Source organism: Bemisia tabaci, chromosome 3 (genome assembly GCF_918797505.1).
Source record: "Bemisia tabaci chromosome 3, PGI_BMITA_v3".
NCBI classification, from domain to species: Eukaryota; Metazoa; Arthropoda; class Insecta; order Hemiptera; family Aleyrodidae; genus Bemisia; species Bemisia tabaci.
This window is the reverse complement of record NC_092795.1, coordinates 18,628,117-18,644,576: the sequence shown is the minus strand read 5'-3', so window position 1 is coordinate 18,644,576 and position 16,460 is coordinate 18,628,117. Positions and strand designations below refer to the sequence as shown.

Genomic DNA, 16,460 nt, shown 5'->3' with positions numbered 1-16,460 from the left:
CGACGATTGCTAAAATTAAAGCGGTTTCGGAATGAATTTTGCCTCCTGTGGGCAAAAATGTGAGGCGGAAAGTCCAACAGTCAGCATAAATATGTGACCGTTTTCCATTACCCTCTTTGGAATTGGGATCATCCAAAAATAACACGCACAACTTCCTCTAGGCTCCTCATTTAACAGAGAAGTAACATTGCAAACAAAACAACGCGATATTAACCAACCGAGATGCCTTTCCAAAAGATAAACTCTGCATTTGAACAATGCGCGGAGCGTAAGACAACGGAGGAATATCCGAAGTTGGGTTCGAACCTAACATGCAACTATTTTAACTCCTAGGTGGGCCGGGTTGCATACGCTCGAATCTGTGGGCGAAATCTGAGATCTGCCAACGGCTTTCTTGTAAGGGCACCTGTGTAATTAGTGTTCTTCTTGAGCGTGACGACTTTAACGAACAAATATTTGGACGTTCCTTTCACACAGATTTGTACCGCAATTCTAAAAAACTGAGATGCTTTCCAAAAAAAAAAAATCGGCATTTAACTGATGCACGGAGCGTTAGATCATAGAAAAATTTACGAAGTCGGGTTGGGACACAACATGAAGCTAATTTACGATGGGCCGGGCTGCTTACGCTCGAGAAAAACACTGATCGCATCCTCATAGGCGGTTCTACGGGGGTGCCAGTGGGTGCCGGGCACCCCCAAGCAAAAATGAAGTGCGGTTACCGGAACCGTGAAAGAGACCTTCTTCTTCCTTCACCTCTATTTATTGCTTTTTTAATCAGTATAGAATTTAATATAAAAAAGACCAAATTATACTGATTTTAAAGATTCTGTATTCGCTCACACTGAGTAAAAATCCCAGCAATTAATTGAAACTTTTTTAAACAGAATTAATATTGATAGCCGTGTTTTACAAAGATTCTACTGTTTTTTTATGGTAAGAATGTAGTTTTGATGGAAAGTTTTGCTAAAAATTTTTTACGTTGAATTTATAGGTATTTAAGTAGAAAGGAAGGAGAGAAAAGGAGAAAGGATGGGAGGAAAGGGATAAAACTTGAGGGCCGAAACTTAGTCCTCCCCGTCCTCCCCTAAGCGACCTTCCCCTTCGGGGCCAGTCTCCGACATTTTTCACCTCCGGGCACCCCCAAACATGAGAGTCTAGAACCGCCTATGCGCATCCTTGCGTGTACCCTATCGCGAGAGAGAGAGCCGTTTATTGCTTGCGCACGTTGGCTGCGAACACATTTCGCCCGCAAAATCGAGTGTATGCAACCCGGCCCACTGCAGAGTTAAAATAGTTGTATGTTAGGCTCGAACCTAACTTCGCATATTCTCTCACTGTTCTTCGCGTTGTTGTGAGTGGAAAGAGCGTTCCGTTACCTATAATGTATAAAAAAGGCTCAGATTTTATCGAAATGCTAAATATAAGCATCCGTACTTCATTCACCTGAACCTCAAACCGGTAAAAGAGCACGTGATGCGAAGCAAATGCTAACTTGCAATTCGAATGTAGGATTGACATAAAATCTGTGAATCGGACTGTAATTTTTTAGGATTCATTACGGTAATTTACACTTTCTGTAATTTAAAAGAAGCCCATACTATAAAAATGAAGGGAGTTTTAAATACTGAGGCAGAAAATAAAAAACGTACTTGAAATATAATTTTACGATTAAATGGTGGTGATCCAAATTTCGTATATTTAGTACTGACAAAGTATGAAATGCCGCGAATGTTGCCTTAGAAAATAGTACCATGAGTGATTATCATTGAGTACTTTTTCAAAAGATGATATCTCCATTACTCCACAATGTAAACATTTGGCCCCACCAGTGTTAAATTTTAAGCTGAACCGGAGTGTAAAGCATCAACTAACCTGCTGACCCATGAAATCTCCCGACTGGTCGACTTCCTAATGTTCAACCTCTCCTCCTAAGTCTGCTATACCAAGCCTTTATGATAAATCCTCTCTTTATTGACTCGAAAAAGAACAAGTAAAATTGCTTCGCAGTTTGAGAAGCTTCTCGAGTCTTGACGGATCGAGATTTTGACAACTTATCTGAACGCAGCATGCTCCACTTCCGAACTTCGGCTTAGTGATTCGCTTATTCACTTTTTACGGCTGGTTTAAATTTCACATAAAACTTAGGCTTAGCTACAACAAAAAAATACGGGACTCCGGATTATGAAATGACATTCCACAGACGAATCAGAATCAAGGAACTTGCTCCGAAACTACGAGTGCGCGTGTCTGTTATTCTAAAGACCGAAACCTAAATTTTTGCGAGTAGAAAAAACCGCAATTGTAGAGTTTACAATTGGGTCATGCTCGTTCTCTATGAAGTAAAGCCACGATTGGTAACTGGGAGTCTTCATGGTAAAAAGAGGACAAAAAGAAAAGATTAAGTTATAGACAAGTTGGTTGTGAAGAAATCTAGGGCGTAAAGCAGACGCCTTGAAATTTCAATTACTTTCATGTGAACAGTGGCGATTTTGCAAGTTGGCAACATTGTTTTTCCTTCATTTAAATCCATTACAAATATCGATTTTTGGTGAGGCAAGCTGCCTCACGAAGAATCGATTGTTTCACATACATTTAAATGGAGGAAGAACAGCGTTGGAAACTTTCAAAAATTGCCACTGCATGAGGAGGGATGAAAACTAGCTTTTCTTCAGTGGCAGGTCTCTTTAACGCGTCCTCAAGTATTTAGCGCCATAATTATCAAGGTCAAAACTCATCGTTTGTTGTAGGACAAGGGGCTTAACAGATCGTTCGCGGTAAATGAAGGGGAAAGGGAGAGAGAAAAAAATCCATGCGAGGACGGAGGCGGACCATCAGGTTCCATACGTGAGAAAAATGATGAATGAAAATAGTTGTGCGGATATTCAATCCAGATCGACTGACCCTCGTTGTTTTTTTCCTTTTCTTTCGATGAGAGGGGAAAACACCCTAAGAACTACAATTGGATGCCAAATTTCTCCCGATACAACGTTTATTGTGCAGAAACGGTGTAAAGTATCAACCATAAAATCTACCTTTCCCTCCATGAATCTAATGGAGAATAATTCTCTTAGAGGAACATAAAAAAGTTTCCGAGCAATCGAAATTCTATCAGAGGAAATTCGATGAAGTTCGAATGTCTTTTCATCGCTTTCCGTTTACGGATAGATTTTCAATTCCTTTGGTCTCTCAGTCATTCCTCTCCCTAGATCCGAAATGTCTTGAAACATATAGTTGATGTTTCAATGTTTCAAAATATGTTCAGCCATAGTAAGAAAATCGCCTCCAGACATTACCTAACATATTGTGACGAAATACACATTTTCAGGGAAAGTGTGGATACCTTAATGCAATTTTTTAGAAAATTAAATCTACAATTTAGCCTGAGGTACCGAAAACGGTCAAGAAAAAACATCCAGAACTGGGATATAAATATTTAATGTGGCTACTTCCCCTGTTCATCAAACACATAGATCTATGATTTAATTGTCTGATCTGTAGATTTGGCAACATTCTAATGTTCTTGCAATGTTTTTCCTTGGCTTGGCAGCATATTCGGACGATGAAGCTCGCGAATTCCATTTCTGGGTAGCCGATTCCCGGGCAGAAGATTCCGAGGATTTGGCAAAGCGGGGTTATACCCCCGAATCGTCGCGTCGGTGTGAAGCGGTGGCGTGAATCCGAATCCACCTGAGCGGGGCCCAGGGGCCTGGAGCCTGCCGCATGCCGGGGCGACCCGCCCAAGGCCCAAGGTTAAGTTTTGAAACCCATCCCGTATAATAGAAGTGAAATTACTAACCTCAAACCCTGGGCGCCGCGCCGCGCGCCGCCGTCGACCCGACTGTTTTGTTCCCGGCTACTTACCTGTCGACAATTGACAGCAGTCTCTTTCGAGTTCGTCGAAATGAGTTCCACCTGATTCTCCCCTTTTTGTTCGATAGTTTTCCTTTCTCATTATGTCTGCTCCATACCCTCTAGCCTCCGCTACTACGCTACGCTCTGGAAAGAAACTGACCACGTGATGCTCACGACCACTGGAAAAACTTAGGTCTGGACGGCAAGGAATTCGATCCACGATTTTCGGGGGAAGATCGCATGACGGTATTGTCGAAGTAATTTCGGAATTTTAGGGTAAACTTAGCCGGTACCTGGGTTACGTGTTTAATTTTAACGGATGGGAAGGTTTTAAAACCCTCCAATTTTCTAACAGAGCGGTAACTTTAGTAAGATCGAAACTAATTTTCCCTGAAAATTTGACCATTTCTATCCCGCGAATTCCTTGATCATGCTATGCTCCTCAACACAGCAAAAGATGTATTTTTTGTGCAAAAATTCGAGATATGAAAGAACTGTACGTAAGTACGTAAAAACTGAAATTATTTCTGGCAAAAAAGCAGTAAGTGTACATTCTTCTGCCAGAGATCAGTTCAGTCAGTTCTGTTCTTATGTGAAAATTTTCAATCTTCAAAGAAATTCGTTATTATTTTGATGCGGAAGCGTATACAAAGTGCGCTGAATTTTGATCCCTTGCGTCACATGAAATAAAGTGGATCGAGAGTGTCCGGCAAGGTTAGACATTTTTTCTACTTCACGTCCAGAGCCTTTCAATCCACCCATTTTTCTTCGGATGTTTAGAAATTTCTTCTTCGACTCTACCGTTAAAAAATTTCATCGTGAAAGAAAGGATTCGTTGTCTTCAAAGAAACGACGAGTTTAAAAACAACCATCATTGGAATACATGCGATGTTTCGTTCATGGTGTAATCTGAAAAATTTACAACTAAAAGTATCATGAAAATAACACCCGTCGCCCATCCCCCTTGAAAACATGATTGAAAACTACTTCTATTTTCCTACCCTTTCGTTAAAGTCTCTCGACATTGTCTATAGTTCAACATCAGCACTCCACAAAATCTGCAACCTGCTTCCATTCCTTCCCGATTTGGCTGCATATTAGCCCAATAAGAGTGTCTGATTGGGATAATTGGCCGCGAAACGGGGCAATTTTTGTGGACGGCGCGGCGACGCGGCATAGACGTGACTTGGAATTTGTGCGAGAGTTGGCCGCTCCAACGCTCGGCGTCCCGGCCGAAGACGGCGAGCCCTCACATATGACCTCTTTAAATCTGTTTCCCGATCCCCGTAGCCCGTGCCCCGAGCCCCCCAAGCCCCCCTTCCTCGCGAGACCGTCTCCGTCCCCTTTCTGCGGTCCTCCCAAGACCGACCTGGCTTACTCCTGCCCGCTGTTGCCGCACCGGCTCCGATTATAGCTATCCTTTGACATTTCCTCTTTGGAATTTCACGGATTCAAGATGTAAATCATCAGCACCTTAGGAGACGGATTCACAGTAGATTGATTAGTGGATGTTTCCTAGATTTTAGGACTTTTCATCGAAATTTCAAAGCACCACACACTGGAAAAAAAAAAACACATTGGATCTAGAGTCCAGAATCTTGAAAACATTGACAAGAAAAGGACTTTAGATTTAATCAGATTTGAGCTTAAAGCAAAAGGAAATCCGCTCAAATTAAGAGCCTTGGTTTTTGATTTAAGCTCAAATCTGATTGAATCAAGAGTATTTTTACTTGTCGATGTTTTTAAGAGTCTGGACTCTAGATCCAATGTGTTTTTTTCCAGTGCATGACGCAATAAAACGACAAGTGCTTGAACACAAAATTTGACCAAAAAAATTTTTGAATAATGCCGAAAGTACGCCCTGAATGAATATCGATTATCGTTTTGCCTTTGATTTACGCAGTTTACGCCGGATGAACTTTTAAATCTGACTCAAAATATTTCTTGATCTAGTTTTGTGTATAACTATCTGACGTACTGCATCATGGCGTAGTGCTTGCAATCTCAACTCTCAATTTGCTATCTGTCACCAATTGGACGAAAACCGTTAAAAATTATTTTCATTAATTGATAATCGGACGTTCTTTTATCCGTGTTGTGACTCTCAAGAAGAATTTAAAAATAAAGACACCACCACCCTCCCATGGACCGATTCCACGGCTCAAAATTAACACACTTTTCTTCCAAGACTCAAATAAGGAATACGATTTTTCACGTGGATAAAAGCTTCTTGTCCTAGCCGCACTGAAAAGATGATTTTAACTGGGAAGAAGCCTTAGATTAATTTTTTCGAAAAATTTTGGAAAGCGCGCACAATCTGACAACTTTTCTCAGCTCCGTACCGCTCCTTTTCGTCGTTGATCCGCTAAACGGGGAAACGATCCGCATCCAGAAAACTGAGTCTCCCCACAGATTCGCGAAGCCCCCCACCCCTCCTCACCCCGCCCACCACTTTAGGGCGCAAGTATGGTTAAACTGGTAAAAACTTTATAATGCTTGTTTCCGCCAATTTATTCCTCATGATCTGTGATCAACCAAATGGGTCTGAAATTTAATAGTAGAAAAAGAAGTCCCAGTGCTTTGAAGTTTGCCAAACTTCAATTTTACTGGACAGGGAAACTCATTCGTAATCGAATGCGAGTATCGCAAGTGTTATGATAATTTTGGCAAATATTCGGAAAAAATTGACATTTTGGTGAGGACATCCTTTCCCCTAATTTTACAGATTTATATGCGAGAAACTTGAGAATACGCATTAAGTCAACTTATGATCCAACTTATGATGAGTGCTGTGAATGAATCTGCTCGCTCATAAATTCTACTTATGTTGAAAAAGGGGAAATAATGAGAGACTTTAACGAAAGAGTAGGCAGGTGGAAATAGTTTTGGTAGTCTCCACGGGAGATGGTCGACGGCTGTTTTTAAGGTTAATTGGACGTATTTCTGCCAAACGGAACTATGTGCATTATGACGTGAGCTCTGTTATGCATATATTCTTATGGGTCTGAGGGCTCATGTCATAATGCACACAGTTCCGTTCGGCAGAAATACATCCCATTTCAGTTGTAAATTCTTCAAATCACACCGTAAACAAAACTTTCTATATTCTAAAAAAATAATTTTTTTTTAAATAAAAAAAATCGTTGTATATTAGGAGAAAAAGAATTCTTTCTTTTAAAACGTACATGCTATATTTTGAGTCGGAGAAGAAATTCCTCAGAAAAATGAGTGAATTCCAAGGTTATGAACACGTCGAAGAGAAAATGGAAAATCTACTGGAGAAATGTGTGATTTATACAGAAATTCACCTGCATTGGCCACCAAGAAGACATTCTCTTTGAATCAAGAATAAAATGGACTATTTTACGAAAAATATCGTCATATTGAAAGGAAAGTAAGTAGCGTATAACAAGCATGATTTTCTTGTCGACAATTTTAGGAGTATTTCTATCGATATCAGTTTTTTTCGGTTAAAATTACTGCGATTTGCGCAGAATACCCCGAACTCGACGAAAGTCAACATTTAAAGGTTGAACGTACACGACACGAGGACGCATTTCAACAAATTTCGGCATGAAAACACAGACATGAAACTAACCTCTTCATCGCCGGATTGGAGATCATCGTTGTCGGCGCGATCGTCATCCATGATCGAGAAGGGATCGCTGTCCCTGTGGGAGTTCTGGTTATTGAGATGGATTTGTTTTCGGGGCGAAAGCACATCCCCGTCGGGGTCCTCGTCGTCGCAGATCGACGGCGATTTCCGTTTCCCGCACGCCATCGACGCGCCGCTAAGCACAGACTCGTGGTTCGAGTTATTATTGTTGATGACGTCACTCATAAGCGAGTCCTGATGGGGGCTCAGGTCCACCGAAATGCTCCCTCCGTCCTCAGTTTTCAACCTCATCTGCGGACTGTCCATCTTGCGCTCGAGAACTTTCATCTAAACAGTTTGTCGCGACCGAACTCGGGGGGAACAATCCATTCACTCAACGAGATCAAAACACACGGAACAACGGGGGTTTTGAGCGAACACTGGGAGAAACAATGCCGATTGCATGTTGAACTTTAAAATCACAAGGTTAGAACGATTACATGAATCATAAATACGTCATAGAACAGGCACGACGAAGAAGAATTCGAACTAAACACACTAAAAAATGGCACCGATTGAAATATCAACGAGATAAATGCGATAAGATTCGTTTGATTAATCTCAAATTTAGCAAAAAATGAACCGGGATTAAGATGGCTTTTGAAGGTAAGGGTATGCGAAACAACACTTTAAATGAACCTGTAGGTTTAACTTGATGGACCTTCGAATGACACAAAATTTAGTGGTTCCTGAGGTGAGAAATGGCACAGACGTAGAAAGTAGGTTAGGTTACAAAAATCCGCACGCAGTGTAAAAGAAGCACGAAAACTGAGCGAAATGTCGGTGAGAGACAACAGGTGCACAGGAGGAAATAAGTATGTTGCTTGAGGAAAAACGATGAACGCACTTGTCAAAAGGCGAAATCACACCGAGGCGCGTGGAGCAATATCGAACTGTTAAAACGAAACACGACGAAGATATCACTGTCGGAGAGCGAGAGAATGGCGTTTACCGGAGGCTCGAAAAGTTCACAGGGGAAAACGAGGGAAAAGTTGAGAGGTTAGAACACTCGGTAAGGGCCCGAAGACATATGGAGCTGCGCAGAAGACGCCTGGAGCCTTATTGAAAATCACAAAAGACGAGAAGGTAGCTGCGAGCGAGAGAGACGAGGACCGCGGGCGCGAGAGAGAGAGAGGCCGCGAGTGGGGGTAGGCGAGAAAGCGGAGGAGCGCGGAGGAGAGACTGAGAGAGGGGCAGCCGGGAGTACATGAAGAAATTTTTTCCGAGTAGAAATCAGCAGTGCTGCCTCGCAACGGTCGTAATCAGAATTATAAAACAAGTTTGGTGGCTCCGAAATGTTATCTCTCTCCATCGTCCTCTCCGAGTGGACGACCGGAGGGGCGGGGGAGGGGGCGGGGGCTCCCTCTCGCCGATTCCACCGTTGCCTCCTCCGCGGGGATTCCCGCCGCCCGCCGCCGCCGCCGCCGCCACCGCAAATTCCCGCTGCTTTCGGCTCCGGGATGAATCCCTCCGCGAAAGAGTGGGTGGGGCCCGGCCCTGGACAGAGAAAATCACTTTCCGCACGTGGTCTATCGATTATCGAAAAAATAAACACCCAATCGTACACTGGAAAAAAAACACATTGGATCTGGTGTCCAGACTCTTGAAAACATTGACAAGAAAAAATACTCTTGATTCAATCGGATTTTTGCTTGAATCAATACGAAATCCGCTTAAATTAAGAGGCCTGGTTCTTGATTTAAGCAAGATTCTGATTGAATCAAGAGTACTTTTTCTTGTCGATGTTTTTACTGGACTCTAAATCCAATGTGGTTTTTTTTCCCAGTGAACACCCAACTGCACATCATTTCATTTTAGCGGGGGTCCGCTATGGGTCAACGTTTCAAAATACATCCTCACCTATGGTGCCTACAAGAAATTCTGCATTTATAGGAATGATATAATTCAAAAAAGGTAGACTATTTTGGCAAAAACGAAATTTCAGTCTCCATAGAATCATTTGAGAATATCCATGCCAAGAAGCATATTCCGAAAAAAAAAAAAAACCAGTAGTACTGTTTCCTATTAACTATCTGTGACAATACACTAAAATCGGTCGCAAATATAAAAGAGTACCTTTGGCCTTGAGTTCAGACTTAAGAGGATGATTTTTGGCGCGAATATTCCTGTATGATGAATCTACACCTGAAACTTCGATGATTTCAATGTACGATAAACTACTCAATGGTTACAATTTGATAAATACCGGTCGTACCTAGTGTCTCGAAGCTGAAAATTCACCATAAGGCGAATTTTTTCGATTAATTGAACAAAATTCTTTCAAACACGGATTTCGCTATACATTGTTAGGGATTGTTAGGGGAAATTTTTAATGAACTTTCAAGGTGTGAGGTAGTCAAATTTTTCAAGGCAATTTTTCTTCAGTCTGCTTTAAATTCCATGTTGTAAAATTTCTTGAGTTTTTACTATTTCTTCCAATCATAATAAGCTATTCATTCTTCGGAGAGTCCCTTATATTAAATGGATGGTTGGTAGATTGATTTAAAAAATAAACAATTCTATTCGTCTCTATATGCTCAAGTCACGAGCTAAGTGTGCCATCAGGTTTAAGTTTAACAGAACAGTACAAAGTTGCATTTAGTTTGAGCCGAAAAAAGAGGTTTGAAGTTTTACTCCCCCATGAAACTCAATGTGGAGTAGGAAGTTCGATGGCTATTTTCACGTTCAACATACTTTGTGCGTTTCTGTTAAACTCGGCCCCGGTGGCGAAGCGTGAATGATCGAGTATCGATATTTCCCCATTTGACGCTCTGGTAAAGAATCGATTATTAAGTTGTTCGTTGTGAACACCCTGTATATCGATCCTTTTTCATAGGTTTAAATGGCAGATCAATCGATTGATCGCAAAGCGCGACACGCCACTGCTCGGTCCAGATGATTCCCTACAGAGATCTGCAGTGGTCTAATCCAATCCAATCCCGGGGCTTAGAACGACTCTACTCTAAAGTTCCTACGGCCGGAGAGATTTCTTCAAGCGTGCGCTGCTGGGCACCCACGCACACCATCGCACACGTTCGTTCGCCCAATGCTCATTCATTTGCGGTTGACCAGGAATGTACGGGTAGTATAGGAGCACGGCCATACAGCACACAGCACACCTGCATTGCGGCTTACGGCCCGAGTCGACGCTACAATTCAACTAGCTATATTCCGGTCTAAATCACGAGTGGTATCATTGTATCGATTTCAGTCCCTACAAATCAGTGAACACATCTAAGGAACGCAGAATAGAGTTTGCACAAGAAAATGGAAATGTTCGCCATGCTGCTGTTCACTTCGGGGTTATTTTGTCATTTTTTATGTGTGAGGGAGGCTGCAGTGATAATAATCATGCTAAAGCGAGGAATGATCATTTTTCAGGTAGCTCCTGCTGATTGGATAGTGAGCCAACCCTGCATTCCAGAACGCTTCCAAAAGTTAGGGATTTTTGCGTTACAAGGGGTGGAGGAAAGGTACTGCGCAGTATAAGGAAGTTCACTTTGAAGCATTAAAAAAAGTAAATCATAGGTGTCTCAATTAAATTGCAACCGAGACCTGTTACATTTCAACTGATTTTTTTTTTAAAAACATTTTTAGTGCATCTGTCAACGTGGCATAATATTATAGGGGTCCAGTGCAGTTTTATAGAGCGTTATAGGGGGCTGTGGTGGCAATAAACCCTTAAAAGCGTTACGCACTTTAGTATCGGCACCAAATACAATCTCACAGAGGCATTTTCCATGGCTGGCTTATTTTTTATCCGACCAACAGCTCCTGAGACTGATTTTTGAGCTGATTTTTTTTTACCATTCTTTTTCCGCATCTACAATGCGTCATCAAAAATTCTACATCACGCCTGGTTGACGCGCTGAAAATGGGGTCAATAGTGAACAGGCTAATGGTAAGACTAAGTAAAAACATGTATGCCTCCATTTTCAGTTCTAATTTTTAGAGGGGTGAAATATTCACGACTGTGACTGATACAAAGAGATCGCGTGGCACAGGGTTGTGATGGCTAGAGGAAGCTGAGCCTCCTTTCCTCTATTGAAATGTCATTTTTTCGGCGTGAAGAAAAAGAGTAAGAAGGAGAGGAGGACCAGAGGGAGGAAGAGGAGGAAAGAGAAAATGAGGAAATAGAAGAGGAAAGAGAAAAGGAGGAAATAGATGAGGACGAAGAGAGAAAGAAGCAATAAATGCGAGAACGAGTAATACAAACTAAATATAAGGAGATGAAGGGACAGAGGATGAGTGAGATAAGGAGGAAAGCCATCATCTGGTTTATGGGTTTCAGCCTATCGACTTTTAAGTCCAAGCTACGCCCTTACGATCGCTCACTTGCATGCTTGCATCCAACGCCAGATAGGACCATCCTAAAGAGGTCGTAGAACCGTCATGCGTGAGCGACGGAAAGAATTCTCTCTTTGCTCGCAGATGTGGCAAGATGCGACGGGAGGTATCCTTCTCGGAGCACGCTAACTACCTAGCGAATCCGTCGGGAGGCTGGGCCGCGTGATGACGTCACCTGTATGGGAGACCGCGGTGTGGCCATAAGTACAGTTATGCAGAAACGTGTTCATAAAACTAAGTATGTATTCCATAATTTAGACACACTTATACATCTCATCTTGCGCGCCGCTCCGTATTCAGCGCAGCCTCCCAGCCCTCTTCGGATACTCACTTATTTATTCATTTTGATATTATTTATTGAAAATGCCTCCGTAATTCCAGATCTATTAACGATCTCCTCTATTCTCTGCGACGGAGCTTTTTCCATTACCTCCAGCTCGGCGTCTCTTCTAGCTCACCGTTCGTTTTTTCAATAATTTATGTTCTCCCAGACCCTCCGCTTTCTTCGCTTTTACCCTTTCTTTTAATTCTCACCTCTCTTGCACGCGCCGTCTGATTTTAATCTCGATAAGAGCGTAATCTCTTAACCTCGCAGGGTGAGTGAAACAACTGTAACGCGTTTCCTCTGAAACCCGAAGCTGTTATAAAGGATCCGAATACTATTTTGAAAGTCAATTTTCTTGATAATAGTTAATTGGCTAGGAAAAGGGTATTGGTGTAAAATTGAGCAGCACCGGTGAATAATGAATCTCTATGACTTTGGTGCATTTGCAAAGAAACAAAAATGCTTTCCTCTGCGCTTATTTGTGGTAACTTGGAATCACTTATGTGCCAATTTGTTCTCATGGTAAGCTCTGCGCATTTGTCCTGAAAGTTTGCTCAAATAATCGGGAACTTAAGAGTGCCGCATTTCTCTTCAGCACGGAAGCAGAATATGTCGGAATATGATCCCTGAATTGACGGAAACGTGCCTTCATTTTTTAAAGGTATACTTCCTCAACTCTCTGATGCCGAAATAATTGTACCTCGTAATTTTATCACATAATAATTTTGAAATTCTATTGCATTGAGCCATCTGAAGAGAATTGAGTATATTGAGGGCTGCGGAGAAATAACATCGATATACAGACGAGGTTACATTAACTTCATTGGAGACTTAAACTCATGAGTAGCAAAATAGGATGCTTGTTTTTCAAGCTTAAACCACAGGTGCTATTGTGCCCCATTAGAAATGATTGAAAAAAATAAAGAGATATCAGCAATAATAAAACATGGTGCGTTAAACTTCATTAAAGACTTGAACGCATGAGTAGAAAAATACGACATTTTTCTTTTGTTTAAGTTAACTCCACAAAAGCTCTCGAGCTCAACAATTCGAAAGGATGAGAAACAGTCGAACAGTTACAGCATTAGACAGACATGGTAAGATAAAAATTTCTGGAGACTTTAACGCAAAGGTAGGAAAATACTCGGAAAATGTGGAGGTTCGAAATCTTAACTATGATTTTATTTTCTTCGGTAGAAACGCGAGAACTTTTTTGCTCGACATACTTGTATACATCAGAAGAGCTTTAATGAATCACGTTGAATGGTTTCTCGATAACGGGAAGTTATAAAAACCTTACAAACCGATACACATTTTCTCCTAGTCTAAACATATAAATCTTGCAGGCTTGTAACCCAGGCATTACCCATTCTTGCTCGGGGAATTAGAGGGAAAATATTGGGCGAGTGAACAGACACTGGTTCTAATCCACCTCCTACTATGCCGTACTAGGGAAAAACGCCGCATATACATTCGAATATTGCCAAATTTCCATCAATAAAATAATTATCTTTAACAGAAGTTGTCCATATTTTTACTTAAAAACTTGGGTAACTTCAGATGAAACCGCGGATAAAATTCTCTGAATAATTCAAAAGAAAATACCAAAAGAGTATCTAAAAAATAATCAATCAATGAAAAGAGATTTGGCAACATTTGAATATTCTCCTAGCTTTTTATCCTTTCAGCACAGCAGTACTTCCCTTCAAAACCACTGAACGCATGAACAGGGTGGACGCGCGCGATGGGATTAAGGTGGTGATCGAAGGTGGAGAAATCGGGGGCGAGAGGGGGAGGGGGTGGTCCGGTAAAACGATTACTAATATCGAGCCGATAACTCGATCGATTACAGTTTTGCAACGCCATAAATTCGGGGCACAATCGAGGCCCCCAGTTGATCTCTGCGTCACGCGCGCCCCTCCCACGAGATCCGAGAACGGACCGCACCGTTTCCACCCGAGAGATGGGTGGGGGGGGGGGGGTGAGGAGGGGGATAAATCAACCTGAGAACCAGAGTCCAGAGACAAATTACACGGTTCAACATTTTCGGCGGTATTCGCACCCCGATTCGCTTGGTAGCTGAAGTCGAGATTCTCGATCCTGCCGGTCGAAATTTGGCGGCGAAAACTTAACACGTTTTTGATAGTTTCAAAGAATTCTAGCAACCGAAAATCTCGGCTCCACACTGGAAAAAAAAAACACATTGGATCTGGAGTCAAGACTCTTAAAAACATTGACAAGAAAAGGTACTCTTGATTCAATCAGCATCTAACTTAAATCAAGAACCAAGCCTCCTAATTTAAGTGGATTTCGTTTTGATTCAAGCAAAAATCCGATTGAATCAGGAGTATTTTTTCTTGTAAATGTTTTCAAGAGTCTGGACTCTAGATCCAAAGTGTTTTTTTTTCCAGTGCAGCTGTCGAGCTTTTCAAAATGCAGTTATCGTCAAAACCTTTTACTTCGTAGAGCAGCGAAAAATTTATAAGGAGAATACTTTTTCTGCTGCTTAGAGCTTAGAGGAGTGTTATTAGAACATATCTGCACAATATAACGTCTAAAAACTTGGGAGGCTTAATGTATGCATCGAGTAGTTTCAAACAGCAACGATGCGCCAATGAAAATATTTCATGGTTTTTAGAGATAAGGAGTTATTTTCCACAGGCCAATGTTCAGGATTGATGTTTTTTTCTTCTAAGTAAGAGAGAGCAAAAATATCATAATTGAAAAGTTGTCAAATTTTGGGCTTGGCAATCGCTACATGCCAAATATAAAGGAAACTTCAGATTGGGCGATAAATTACACCATTCATCGTGTTTTTCATAGGGCTTTATCTCTTTAAACCGAAAGTTGTGAGTTGACGTTTACAGATGAAAATCTGAGTCCGTGCCATGCCATGCGCGACTGACCTCTGAACTGAACAGAAACTCACTGAAAAAAAGAGGCTTGAGGCTGTAAATCCATAGGACTCAATATTGAGCACAAATTTTAATTACTATTTTCACGTTACAAAAATGTATTTTCGACTTTGAAATATTTAAAAGCAGGATACTTGAATCCAAAACTGCTCCTAAGCTTGACACATTTTTCCCCTGAATTGTGACTAGGTTTGTTTCTATTGAACTCTGTCCATTTTCCTCCTCTTTGTGGGCTCACCAGCTTTTTCCTCCCATGACCTCCAAGTCGCAGATCCTGGAGTCTGAGCTGAGGCTCGTAGACCCCAACGAGTAGGCAAGCAACGGTAGTCATCTCGGGGGTCCGGAGCCCCCTCCCGACCCCTCGCCGCGCGGAGCACGTGTTTATTTTCTATACAGTATCTGCTTATCGTAACCTGTCATTAACATTAATAATAAACGTAAGCCCACATTTAAATATTCATGGGGACACGGCGCAAGGAGCAGTAAATGTTAACGACCGCACTCCATTGCACCCGAGCACCGAGCAACACTGGCACTGTTGTTGCTGTTGTTGCGACGTTCACCGACACCGATCATCGCTCCACCGCCGGTGGTGATTGGTGATAATCTTCGCTCCGGTATTAATACCCTCCGGCCGCGCTCTCTTGTCACCACTTCTCAACGTCCATCCATGGACGTCCACACTTGCGCTTGGAGAAAATATAAGAGGTGGCCCTGAGTTCAGGTGGCGCCCACTGACGCTAGGTATGTAAACACAACCAGAATCTGGGCTGAAACTAGGCGATTTTTTATGGTCGAATATCGTTCTCAAGATCGTTCCGGGAAATCTCTGCCATGACGGATTCCTGTGGAGGTTAGACGTCGCAGAGCGCAGTAGTGCGCTGTAAAAGCAACTTATGGCCTAGTGACACGCTCAAATTTCCGTCAAATTCCGATCAAAATGATGACCAAGATGGCGGTCGAGAGTTATCTAGATTGATGAGTAAAATTAATTAAAACAACGTGTTAATTGAAATAAGCATGAAATAAGCACGGTTGTGTGGAAATCAGATGAAGGATGAGCCCCACAGCTCCATCATCTACCATCAAATTTTTGTAGGCCGCAGAAATTTGATGGTAGATGGTGCGCACCAGTCACCATTTGATCGGAAATTGATGGAAATTTAAGCGTGTAACCAGCACACTATACATACATATTATCGACGGCGAAACTCCCAAACCTGATACCACATATCTTGCTGCGATGCTAAACATCTATGCTCCTATTTTATTCTTTTAAAAGGAGAACAAATCAAACTCATGCCTTCAAGGCCTCTCAGAGTTATCCTCGGACATTGAAGAAAAATTACGTACGTCTATAAAA

At 41.9% G+C, this 16,460-nt stretch overlaps 1 protein-coding gene across 2 annotated transcripts in view; it reads right to left on the bottom strand.

Annotated features, from left to right (window-relative positions):
- TfAP-2 (transcription factor AP-2) overlaps positions 1–16,460 on the bottom strand; it is a 133,315-nt gene that overhangs the window by 94,860 nt on the left and 21,995 nt on the right. The window contains exon 1 of one of the 2 annotated variants that reach the window (XM_019061967.2): positions 7,454–7,956. The exons of the other annotated variant lie outside the window; for it this stretch is intronic. Coding sequence (XP_018917512.1) covers positions 7,454–7,798 — 345 coding nt within the window. The 5' untranslated portion in view covers positions 7,799–7,956. Of the gene's footprint in view, positions 1–7,453; positions 7,957–16,460 lie in introns of those variants that run through there. 2 annotated transcript variants of the gene reach the window in all.